Here is a 13707-nt window from a genome sequence, read left to right as displayed (position 1 = left end):
CATACATTACATTATATTATAATGAATAAATATGTATTAATAATATATATATATATAAATATATATATATATATATATATATATATATATATATATATATATATATTTTTTTTTTTTTTTTTTACGTCTGAACCAAACAATGTTTTTCCACACCGTATAAAGTTATTTGTGCATTGCATGACTGAATTGTTTACCTGGCATGGCGAATCCAACTGTTTTATGACAATATAATTAAAAACCTGCATAAAAATCCTCCTTGAAATACTACAAGACGCCCGTCATTATTAAGACCTCTTTTTTTCAACTTTGATGTGTTTTGCTTGGAGGTCTATGGCATGCAATACGCTATACAGTGTATGTTTTCTTTTGCTCTTCAAATGCTAATATTTTTACTTGCCATGTCTAGTTTGGCCTCTATGGTGTCTTGTTTCTTTAGCATATCCTTATAATCTGGAAGGAGCATATACAGTTGAGGGCATTTTTGTCCTTACGGAAATAACCTATAGAAAGTCATATAGTAAATTGGTCAAGTTTTCTTTAAAACCTTTTAGTTCTATAGAGTGTGCTATAGTACTACTGTAGGGAGACCCTTTTGAGTACTATAGGAGGATAATCGTTTAGGATTTCTCTAAAACCTTTTTAGTCCCATAAAGTCCAATTGTACCTCAATAGGATCCTATAGGACATCTCCGGAAGGGTGCACCCTGAAAACAAGTCTTTCGTTTGCCATCGCTCACTGTACATAGTGCAGATAACGTCACACAACAACTTCCAGAGGTTGCATGGGATGGGGGCCGCACAAGAAAATGTACCACTCATGAAACCGAAATGTGTCCCAAATCATACCTTTTTTATTTCCTATACATTTGTATATTTAAATTAGGAATGTATATTACTACTGCTGCAACACCAGCAGCTTTGAAATGTATTTGCATTTTATCCTGTGTCTTGGTGCCACAACAGGCTTAGGTTTGAGCACCAATATCATGCTGTGACACCTAGCATTGTCCTGGTCACAACAATTAAAGAAGATAATACTGAAATAGACACTCTTCAAGTTATAACAATTAAACTATTTTGTGTGTTATTCTTCAGTAGTGAGGCAGAATACAAATAGTTTGAGATGTGCAAAGTTCGAATTAAACAAATTATGTAAATTGCCCCATGGTGTGGACATTTAGAGCTATTTCCATAGTAAATGTGCAGAAATAAAACAGACGTTACTATATTTTACCTTGATGTTTTTATTTATTTTTTTATTTCTGAAAATAATAAAATAAAATCTACAACAGAAAAGTGCCTGTATCCGAACCATAACGTTTCTTGCAGTCGCTCTGTTAACATTACAGAAGCTAGCTAGCTACTTCAACCGCTTAAAGTAATTTAACGTTGTATGGATGGTATCTTCACGTCTTGATATTACAGTCAATCAGCATCTTCCCCCCTGGAAAGCGATAGGAGACGACAAAATAATAATTTGAAAAGTAGAAGCGCTTTTTCTTTTCTTAGGAGGTTCCACATTTCTTTCCTTCAGCACGGCAAATCTACTGTACTCTACAGACGCCGTTATTTGTTTTAAAGGAACAGCGCACATATATTGACTGTAACAACCTAATTAATAAAATTGGCTTGAGAAGGTCCAGATTTGATCCAAAACATGTAAAAAATGTATGTTAGTGAATTTTTATGAACTTTGATTGCTGTGTATTATTAATTTCCCCCAGATTATACGTCCTTGCGGGCCGCACTTCGAGAACCCCTGGTCTAGATGGAAATGTGCGGTATTATCAAAAAATCCCTCTGGTTTCTATCCCTCGCTTTTCCGTTCCGCACTCAGTGTTATTGCACCCATTCTAAATAATATATTCTAGTTTTTTTTTTTGGCTGCATGATTTATCGCTTTCTGCTTTCCGCTTTCCGCTTTCCGCTACCGCGCTAATTGTAATCAGACCTTTAAAGTATTTAACATTTTACAATAACTAAACTGTGGTTAGTGATTTTAACTAACCATGTGTTGTACACAGGATCACAGGTTTATTCACTGTGCTCTCAAAGTTGTTGACAACTCAGTGGCAGGTCATTTGAGGATGGGCAGGAGAGCTGTATGACAAGCAAGACACCACACCTCCTGTGGTACATGGTTGTGAATCTGCACAGTTTAAAGAGGCATGTTGGGGTTGGTAAATTTGGTGGATATTGTCAATACCTTTACATTAAATATCAATTTGTCAAGAAAGCTTAAATGTTCATTCAAGAGACACATACAGTGCTGGTTAAAATTAGTCCAACATCTGTGTTTTTATTTATTTATTTATTTTTACCGCTGTAAACTAATTATCTCGACTTTTATGTTTTGTAACAGTTTGAAACACTTGATAAAAAGACATTTAAAAATGATAGAATTAATAAAACATTTTAAGAAATGTGAAAGAAACAATGTTATTTTTTTTTTTAAATCTCAAGACTGCTTCACTGACATTAGGAAATGAATGCTGTTTTTCAGGCACTAATGGGGAAAAATCTATTACGCTTAGTGTATTCAAACACAAAGTTTTTTTTTTCATTAACATCATAGTCAAATATGAAGGCAAAAAATGTCTATTTTAATTTATCTTGTTTGTCTGTCTTCACATGTAATTAGATGCCAGTTATTATTTTAAGAAAGAACAAAGTAATAAGACACATGTTAACAGTGGGTTTTAAATGCAACCAAGAAAGAACTTTGTGACACATGTATAGAAAATGACCAATATCAACTGTAAAGTGCTTGCTGGGTATTTGGCATAAGAGGAAGTTTACATTTATTTCTCCCACTACATATAATTTTACTTTTAAATTTAAATATACTGCTCACCAGCCCCAGCTGTGTTATTATTTGCATCTGTTCCTTTAAGAAATAATATGCATTGTTGAAGGAGTACCGGAACACTATTTTTGAAAACAGAAAATAAATAAATAAATTGTGTATTGTTTCATATACACAGCTTCCATAAAAAGTGAAGCATACATCCTTCTTGATGGGAGTGAACAAGCTAGCTACTTTTGTATCAAAAATCTCCTCTTTCACCCTTTCATACAGTTTGATACAACTGAGAACATACAGCTATTAAAGAAATGTATACATTATCTTGTGAGCGATTTTTAAGAAGCTGGCTGGCTGGTGGGAATGAGCTATTCTGTAGGAAACACAAGCACAGTGAATGAAGGTGTCTTTTGCTATGCAAATGCAGGTAATCTGCCCCCTATAAATGCTTTACAAACAACCCTTTCATAATATAATGACCAGTTAGTGAAATCACTAGTGTTACACAAATAAACAACTTTAAGTAGAACAGAAGGTGCCTAACAGACCCCTTCCAATATTTTCTATTCAGACAGGGGTTCTTACATTATTTGTAATAAACAAAAATAAACAAAAAATTGGTTTGCAACATAAATAACATAGTACCAGAACCATGCTATATTTTATTATCCTGTTAGAGCTCTGAATCCTTTACAGTATATTTAACCCACTAGATAACAAAGCTTTCAATGGAAAGTACTCATTCGCTCTTTTTTTTTTAATCCATCAAACACTGAGCTTTGAATGAAAGGAATTCAGAGGAGCTAAAGGTGTAACTAACCCGCTCCCTTTTTATCACCAGATTCTTTACAAAACTGCTAAATATTTAAGTTTCTCCACAGTGTGCCATGGAACAAAGAGTTCCTAACTGGGAAAGCTGGTTGGTAAATATTGCCACGCAGCAAACTGAGACAAAATTAAACAAATTGTAAATCTCAACTGTGCTTTTCTCCCCCTCCTCCCCATATAAAAAAGCCAAACCACTACAAAACCTATATTACAGATGACAGCAAACCAATGTATATAGTACATTATAGTGAATTACAGGAAAAATACCCCCACCGACTGCCACCTTCTTTACTTTTCCCCTTCATTTAAAAAAAAAAAAAACACAAGCCCATCTAGCCCTGGTTATATTTAAGACAGGTCAAAGCAATCTTTGTGTTTTGTTTAGTTATTTTCCCTCTCAAAGGCCGAGGTTGCCAGCTGAGCTTCCTGTCCAGCATCCCCACAAAAGACAAGAACAAAGTGCCTAATGTCATGCTGCCATCAATTATCAATAGAACGTGAAGGAGGTGCATACAGACAGGAAGACGCGGAATGTAATGTTTCTATTAGAGACCCAGTGTTCTCACTGATGGGAAACCCAGACGGTACCTGAGGGGCTCAGAACACACTCAAGAATACCAGCTAGTGAAAAGAAATGTTTTCAGTTTACCAATCATGAGCAGCATTTGTAACAGTTAATACATGAAAGCGTAGCTAGTACTCCCAACAGTTAAATATATGTTGTGTGCATATAGTAGAAAACAGTATAAATAAGACCTTGCAGATACAGTATGAGGTAGCAAGAATTCTCCTAGCACAGGCTCAACAATCCCACAACTATGGGTTGTTTGTGGTCTGTGGATGTTTTAAAACCATACCACTCATTAAACCAGACTTCCACTGAAAGATTCCTACTTGTAGCAATCTGGTTCTCAGCAAGAAAAACAAAGAAAAGATTTTTGTGATTACATTGATCTGAAGTTATATTATAAAGGCATTTATAGCTGATGGCAGAATCCTTCCATTTCTACTAAAATAGCACCAGGCAAACACCCTACTGGGAATACTTTGCACTATAAAAGCTCCCAACGTCTCTGTATATTTTTACAAACTACATGCATCTTGACGATTATAAATCACACCTTAATTTTATCACTAACTTTGTATTTAAATAATACAGGTGCAGAAACATTGCTGAACTGGTAATGCGCCACAGTCCATTCTGCACAAGGTGAAATGCTTTGCATAACAACTTACAGATGTGTGTTTACATATATTATACATTGTACCTGTTTGCTTGCTCATGATAGCCAAAGCAGAGTGCTAGATGACTACAAGCTTTTGTCAGAGGAGGTCAATTAGAAATGAGGACACTATATTCGAATGCCATTGACAATGAGCTGGACACTGAAACCACTGTACAAGCCGCTGACTTTGAAGATGAGTGAAAGAAACCATATTGTTTCAGACTCCAGAAGAGGATGGTGTTGTTAAATAAGTCTCATATGACACATTTTTATATGTTCTAGTTCTCCTGGTGAGGGGGTAGGTCTCCACCACCCCTCCCTGAATGTAGCCTATAATCAGGCCGCATTATAAGCCAAAAGGCCTGAAGCATTCAGAGTTTACAAAAAGAGCTTCACAATACTCAATAGGGACATCAGAAGACACAAGGGAAGAATAGGAATTCACTCTCCAACTTTAGCTTTCAGGCATTCCAACCTCGCAACAACTTAAAACAAAATGTGGTGGTGCCCTATTGGTCAGCGGCCTGGTCAGGTGACAACACTAGGGAGGTCTAGATGGGGGGACAACTTAGCATTCTATTCTTGTATTATTTCTTTCTTCCTTTTTTTTTTTTTTTTTTTTTACATGGAGACACGGTTATCAACTCTCTCTCAAGAGCTAACAATATGGGTGAGACAATGAGGCAGTTTGTTGCAAATAGGCACAGCAAATGACGCATTGAGAAATTCACTGGGAAAAAGGGAGATAACGGAGTCCGCTCTCCATCAGTGCTCAGGCAACTGAGACCAAAAACAGTTTAATAACACAAGGGCTTGACGGATAGTTTACCATTTTAATAGGGAGAGACAAATGGCTGAGTGTTAAAGTCCTGCTGAGCTCCCCCTTGCAACCCCCCTCAATGGAATCTGTCAATTTCTCACATTCAGAATCAATCACAATCTCATATTTAGGATCAGTGATATTTAAAAAATGAGGAAATAACACTTTAAAAAAGAATGAAAGAAAAGGAAATTAAAAACGACTGTAATCTAATTTTAAAACTGGATTTCACTAATACCTTAGTCTATTCCCTAAATATGTTTAACTTCACAGTTTAGTGTTCAATAATCTAAAATATATGTATATGCACCCTCTTCTTTTAGAACTAAAGCATAGAGCTACTTTTCTTTCATTTTGCTCTCAAATCACCAGAATCTTTCAACAGTACTTCTAATGCAAATGCAAACGCCACCCAGGCAAACACACACACAATTTATTGCTTAACACATTTACCAGCTATGCAAATAACAGCAAACCTCCAACTCCACCACTTCTCAGCACACTTTCTTTCAAACCAAACTTTACACAGTGCAGCTCTTTTTAAAATAGAAGACAAACTCGTTCTCTGTAGCTGCTTTTTAAATTTGTCACCAAAGAGCTTCCGAATTGACAAACATACAAATTCAAGGTATACTGTAGCATTTAGTAACTGTGCATTGTGTAAAGTACTGGATAACTTTCATACCCTAGTCCCATTTCTACTGGTAACATCAGAGTTACCTTTTTTTTTTAAAACACAGACAACAAACAGAGGTATTACAAGGCAAATGCCATTACAAATCTTGACAATTTCACACTTCTAAGATGTGTGCTTATACCTAACCTTGCTTGCTTGAGTATCCTGATATCTAGCTAAATGAAGTTACAGCTCTTTTCTCAGTTTTTACATCTGTTATTGATGCTTAGGTAGTCAGAATAAAAGGCTTCATTAATTTCATAAAAGACAAAGTATTAAACAATCAACACTGTTAAAGTATAGGTACATTTCCATGTTCCAATAACAATTAATAACAATTAATAATAATAATAATAATAATAATAATAATAATAATAATAATAATAATAATACCAGCATACAATTCATATTTCAAAAAAATTACAGTTACGGCAGATGGGTTAATGCAGTAAAATGATTACAGAAAATACAGAAATCCCAGAATAAGACCTGAAATTGGCAAATTCTGATTAACTTATTAACTTGCTTTTTCTCTGCTTGTAAAAACTGCCAATCTTTCTTATTAAGCAGTCAAATAAATACACAGATAACTAAATATGTTATCTAAATAGAAAAAGTTTACAGTGCTGTTACAGCTGTCAACATTACTTGTAGCTTTGCTAGAGTCAGGGTGGGACAGTCTCCAGGACAGTATATTGTACTGACAGAGAATCGGCTTGCAAACTGATACACCTAATTATTAGAAAGCAACGTTTTAACTGTCCACTTACTAATAATGTAATCCCTTCATTTATCTCCATACATTCTGCATCTGGGTGTAATCCTTTAATTCTTTTAATGCCACATATCTGTTATCGTTCTTTTTTTTGCTTGTTTTTGCTTTACTGGATAAATGCTTAATAAAAACAGACTTAGTAACATAAATATGTCCTTAATGCAGGGATAAAACCCATACTCTATCTCTGAACAAAAGATTAGTTTAATCTGTGGAAACATTGGTTCATATAAAAATAGAAAAAAGTCCATTTAAAAAAGGCTGCTGAAGTCAACACTTAAATTTACAGAAAAGTTTTAAATGTATCTTTTTTTACATTTGAAACAAGCTTTACAGTATTTATGATCACACTGTGACATAGTGTGAAACAAAAGCTGAGCTAGAATATATATGTGATTCCACAGGGAAAAAAAAAAAAAAAGGCAGAATGCACCAAATATTTTGAACTTACCAACACAAACGGTAACAGTTAAAGAAATGCTCATCCATTTATTTGTAATGATTGAAAACAGTTTCCCTATTCTTAAAAGTTTATACCCCCTCCTGTTATATAATTACCTTAAATGTTTTTTTTATAAAAAAAAAAAAAAAAACTTATAAAAGCAATGCTTATGGAAAAGACCAAGGAAGCTTGAGGTTACAGGTTTACTAAGTAACTGACAGAATATGTGGCCCCTGTCAAACCTGAAGGCACTTCTCCTTAAACATTTGAAAGACTTTACATCAAAACACAACTGAAAGTTCCGAGCCAGGTAGCTAACAACTGTTCTTATATGGTGCATGTGTACTAAAGGCTTCACATTAATAAAGGCTATCTGTGTGTGTTTGCGTGTGTGTGTGTGTGGCTGCATTTATGCATTCAATTTGACAACATAAGACACAACCCACTGTCAAGTTTAAACTTACCTCTTAAACTCCTGAGGTAAATCAGGATCAGTTAGCATGCTGAAAAATACTGGTCTTTTCTCAGCAATCCCTTCCACAACATGCAGTTCCGATAGCTTCCAAAGAAACCTGTCTATTGATTCCCTAACCTATAAAACAACCGATTCTCTCTCTCCCTTCTCCCTCTCTCTCCCTCTCCCCCTCTCTCTAAGCTGCTACTTCTTTGCAATTCTCTTAAAGGGCCAGCGCTAAAAAAAAACCCAAAAAAAACCACACTGAACAGCTCCTCTAGACCACACAGAGTCTGTGAAAGCCTTTGGCTATATCAGATGTCTAGTCTGTTCACATGCTTTGTGGTGATGTTGCCTGTTCCCTATAGGATTTAGTAGTCCAGTCACCTTTCTTGCTGATATTTCTTTGACACATTAACAATTGTCAACCTTGTTTTACTGTCATTGTGTATGCTACATTGTACCTTTTTATTATTATTATTAAAAACAGCAAAAAAAAAAAAAAAAAAAGTAACAGTGGCATTCACCACTCAGAGTCTGGAACCTGTATAGTAGAAGAAAAAGCAATCAGGCGTTGTTCTGAAAAGCAACTTTGACAGATTGAAATATAGCATCAGGCCCCTTCAAGGAAACCTGTAAACAACTTGTCACTCACCCTGTCAGTCTCTTTGTTAGCTCTTGCGGTTGCTGAAAGTAGTGCTTGCTAGCAAACAGAACTCCAAGACCTTAGACCAAAACTCCATACAAGTATATCACAGCGTAATGGGAAAATGAAGCCAACATTGCCACATAAAAAAAAAAATAAAAAATAAATAAAATAAATTAAAAAAAAAAAAAAGCAGTCTCTTCTCTGAATAGGAAAACAGAAATAAAGAGTAGAAGGCACCCTCACCTCTCTCTCTCTCTCTCTCTCTCAACTTGTTATTCAACTTTGACCACTGATAAGCTAGAAGACACACGACATACGCAACACACTCAAACTCTAAAGTTCCTCCTGGTTGTGAGAGCGCTTAGAACACAAACAGTCCTCACAGTATTCCCACAGTTTATCTTGATGGAAATCTAGGCAGGCAAGGGAGGTAATCAGGTAATGGTCCTTTGACATGAGATGATGTAGGCACACAGAGGGAGGCCCGCACTGCCCAATGCACTAAGCATCTGGTCAACAGTATCCACACACAGAAGGTTCACCACACCGCAGTCACAGACACACACACACACACACACGCACACACAGACTGGCTATCCACTCCTACTGGGAGGGTTCAGTTCGCACAAAAGGCTACAGTACAGAGCCCGCCCTGACTTAAAAAAAGGCTCCCATTGTTGTAGGTCAGTTGATTAGATTTTGCTGTAGAGAATTCCATGAGGAAATTCCCTATAGAGCCTGAGTGATTAACTAAGAGTGGCTATTCTAGCAATAACAGCAAACAATGGCTCAATAGTCCTAGAGGACCAGTGTCCAATGAGGACCGGCACTGAACAAATACTGAAAACCATTGAAACAAGTTACATTTTACAATTTTATGACAAATAGACAGGTATCAGACCCAGTTCAAGTCTGACATGAACTGTTCATAAAAAGGAAGTTACCAAAAAAGAAACTAAAACAAAAAACTGCAGGTGATAACCATATTATTCAGATCCACTTTATTCATTCCATTTGAAGTCAATTATTTTTTTAGCAGGCATGTAACAATGCTAAAACAAGATTATTCACGAGTTGTCTAACATTAACACTAGGTAATGTAAAATTAACACCTTTTTTTTGTCCGAAGCCTGCTTTAAGTCTACTTTACTTACTGCCTGGTAAATTGTGGTAAGCAAAGATAACATTTTACAAAAGCAAAAATAAAAAACAAACAAAAAAAAATGTCTTTGTTTGGAAACATTTTTTGCAGAGCCAAAAAAGAGAATACCTCAACACTATCAGGGGCTATTGTACATTTGTTCTACACTAACATACAGTAACTTTTTCACTTGATTACCTTATTTGTTAAATCAATAGTCAGTTATGTAACTGCTGTCTGTCTGTCCAGATTTAATCCTTTACTTCAGTTTGTGGTCTTTAAATGTATCTGCAAATCTACAATTATACCAAGTACATAATTTGTTACATTACCAATGGAAGGGTATTCTTAAATCACAAAATGAGCCCAAGCTGGTATCAACTTTGGATCACTCACCTAAAGAAAATGTTTGTTTGAGATTGAATGCTGTTTATTCAGTTTTTCTTGATTAGTACAATATCTAGTCTGCCCTTAAATGCATTCCTTTGTGAAATATTACAAATGCAATCCGTTTTTCAAGAAATACAAGAAAAAATGGAAAATATACTGCTTACTAATTTCAGAACCAAATATGTTAATATGATTATATTATATATATATATATATATATATATATATATATATATATATATATATATATATCATATATATACACACACACACACACACACACACACACATGCAAAGACTTCACAGAGTGACTCATGCAGTGAAAGTAAAGACAACTTTGATAAAGTAACTTTAAGCATACATATTTTTTCAAGGACTAGTTACTTGTGTTTGTGTTTTTGCATAAAACAAAAATAAATTTAAATCTGCTTTAAAATACAGAATGTAGTGTATAGCATTAACGCTGTATATATAAATATAGTGCTCCATCCTGCGGATGAGATGTTATATCAATGTTCTATTTTATGTGACTCTGCATACAATGCACAGTTCACAGCCTACCTCTGTAAAGAGCTTTGTGATGGTGGTCCACCATGAAAGGCGCTATCTAAAAATAAAGATATTATTATTTTTTATTATTATTATTATTATTATTATTATTATTAGGGATGGGGCGAATGCAGCAGTTCCAAATAATTTTCCTTTAAGGTCTCACTGAACCGACACATTTCAATTGCAAGCTGGTTAAACTTTTAAATCACACAATTAGGTTGGGCTGTGTGTATAATAAGTGCTTTCCATTAAAACAAATTGCCACCTTTTAATCTGTAAACAGGTGAGTTTCACGTGGCCGATGCGGATCCACATTATAAACACAAAAGCATAACAATGGTGTGTAACATCTTCATGTAGGGTTTAAAAAAAAAAACCAAAAAACCAAACAAACCAACATTTAATTTGAACATGGTGATGCTCTTAAATTATGTCATTAGATTCTGCAGAGTACTTAAAGGAAGACCTCAAAGGAAAATTATTCAGAACCGCTGTATCCGTCCCGTCCCTTTTATATACACACACACACACACACACACACATATATATATATATATGGAGAGGAGGCCTATAGTCGAAAATTATTGACCTGAGGAAAGACTATTGTTACCGACAGGGGGCTGTAATGCATCAGGCTGAGGGCATTGCACCTAGAGATAACAATAGTCTTCCTGAGGGACATTTAATTTTCCACTATGGCTGATTCTACAGTAAATATTGACTATATAAAATCAGTCAAGAAAATACGTGAGGCATCGTTGGATAGTAAATACGACTTATGAACATCATACCGCATAGTTATCAAAGTTTTTTTTGGCGTACAGCTCTCCATCTGATTTGCTGACTGCTGCAGAATCCAGTTTGTATCCCGCCCATCATATTTGTTTACATCAAGTTGAATTTCAGAACGTTAATAAAGAGTGACAGTGACGTTTTAATCATCATTTTAGTGTTTTGCACATCTTTCTTTTGTAGTATATTCTGTAATTCATTTTCTGTTAAGTCATATAATCAGTGTTTAGTCAATTTCTCTTGTTGTGAGGAGTGGAGATGAAAGACGTTCCTTTGAAAAGGAGCGGGACTGACAGCGATGTGAACCAATCACATGACAGATGGAGACTATTGCCTGGTGGTGTAAGGATGTCAGGGAAATAGTTCAATCTATGTTTGCTCCTATAATGAGGTTTTAACCAATCACAGGCCAGAATTTCCAACCACTGAGCCTTTTCAAATTGTTGGTAGTGGGACTCATCTGAGATCAGAACGATCCCCTTAAACTGTAGAGGTCTGTCTAATATCTGCCAGGCTCAGTGCTTTCTGCTCTGTACATTTGGATGGGTGAGCAGGGTTTTCAGTCGGGCCACTCAACCGTTGTAGCTCAGCCTATGCACAACTCATTGTGCAATACGTTGGCTCATGTTTGCGAAGCTGCCAATGCCCATAAGTGTTGGTTGTGCATGGTTTGTAACTGTCGATGGGTGGCAAGGTCGATGTGTACAGCAGTGCGACTCGCCTAGCTTAGATCGGCCAGGGTGTCCTCAGCTCACCTGTAGACTTGCCTGAAAGCTGCGTTGTCCTCATAGACATTAGCTCTGGGTTGGCTGCATGGTGGGCCTGCAGAATGAAAAAAAAGCGTTCGGAGGACAGCATGTGCTCGTCTTTGCCATTCCCGAGTCAGCGCAGGGGTGGTAGCGGTGAGCTGAGCTTATAATACAATTGGATATGTCATTTAGTTTACGAATGAAACACTAGTTTTGTAACATTTTCTAGCTGAAGGTTTGCCTTGAAAAGGAATTTTAAAAGGTTAAGAAAACAGTTGTCTAGTAAAAGTTCCTTTAAAAGATTTACTTTTTAAAATGTATTTTATATTTATTTGCTGAGAACATGAGGGAATCCCCCTGAACTTCTCTAAAATTAAATCCAGACCTCTATTATTTCTTCATACTGCTGTACAGCTGGGCAACATTAGAGGCTTGGAGACCACAGGCCTGACCCTGCAGTAGTTTGATTAGGGTCCACTTTATTGGCGACAGGCAGACAACAATTGCACTTTCTTTAACACACGCAGACCAGCTCCAAGTCATTTAACCCACTTCCCAAATACATTTGTCACAAAAAAATAATCATCTTTCAAACCATAGACTGCCTCTTCTTGGCCCCATTTTCTCTCTTGCGTGGTTTTTAATCTCAGTCAGATAGCCAAAAGGTAGTCCCACATGTGGCTTAAAAGGATAATGTCTGGCTACAGAAACCATGAAACCAAAAACCAAAATCAATGGGGGGGAGGTGAAGGGAGTAGGGGGTTAGTATGAGAGCAATGGCCACGGGTCTACAAAGCCTAGGGTCTACAAGATGCAGAGGTGCTGGCACTTTAACACCGATTTACAGCATTCTTAAAGTAACAGTGCACCCTTTCTTCTGCTCATACAAATGACTTATTGACACCAAGGAATGATTCCCTTCTATGACTGATGCTTGTCATTGACAATTTTCTAGACATACTTGTTACTGAGCTAAAGTAAGATGTAAAATAAAGTTACATATACATCATAACATTTTTTTAATTTTCATTTTAAACAAAATTTACCTGCATCAGTGTTGTACACACACTAAAATATACCCTAAATATAAATATATTTCATTCAACTGTACTTTCTCTGTAATTTTATTTGATGTGTAAAGTACTGATAACACTATGTAACACAATTTTTGTTCCTGGGTAGTAAGTGTTATTTCCTAATTGCTTTTGCCTCAAAAGTACAGAAAATGGCTATTATTCCCCACAAACTTTGCTTTTGTGACCAGGACAGTGATATTTTGAAATTTACCTATTTCCAATGAGAAAACGGTCATTTCATTCACATAAAGTCAGAAAAAAACAACATATGAATCCAAATTAACATGTATTTATACTAAAGTAATACAAAAATGACTACAAATGATTTAGAAGT

General features: G+C 35.7%; 1 protein-coding gene across 6 annotated transcripts in view; it reads right to left on the bottom strand.

Annotated features, from left to right (window-relative positions):
• The window catches only part of LOC121319718 (transcription factor SOX-5-like), a 243556-nt gene that overhangs the window by 85829 nt on the left and 144020 nt on the right, over window positions 1-13707 (bottom strand). For 3 of the 6 annotated variants that reach the window (XM_041257430.1, XM_041257432.1, XM_041257433.1), the window contains exon 1: window positions 8035-8186. The exons of 1 other annotated variant lie outside the window; for it this stretch is intronic. In XM_041257430.1, coding sequence (XP_041113364.1) covers window positions 8035-8072 — 38 coding nt within the window. In that variant the 5' untranslated portion in view covers window positions 8073-8186. Of the gene's footprint in view, window positions 1-8034; window positions 8188-8679; window positions 8809-13707 lie in introns of those variants that run through there. 2 more of the 6 variants (XM_041257434.1, XM_041257431.1) reach the window with 2 other exon arrangements.

Source organism: Polyodon spathula, chromosome 8 (assembly GCF_017654505.1).
Source record: "Polyodon spathula isolate WHYD16114869_AA chromosome 8, ASM1765450v1, whole genome shotgun sequence".
NCBI lineage: Eukaryota > Metazoa > Chordata > Actinopteri > Acipenseriformes > Polyodontidae > Polyodon > Polyodon spathula.
This window is presented reverse-complemented; position numbering and strand designations above follow the sequence as displayed.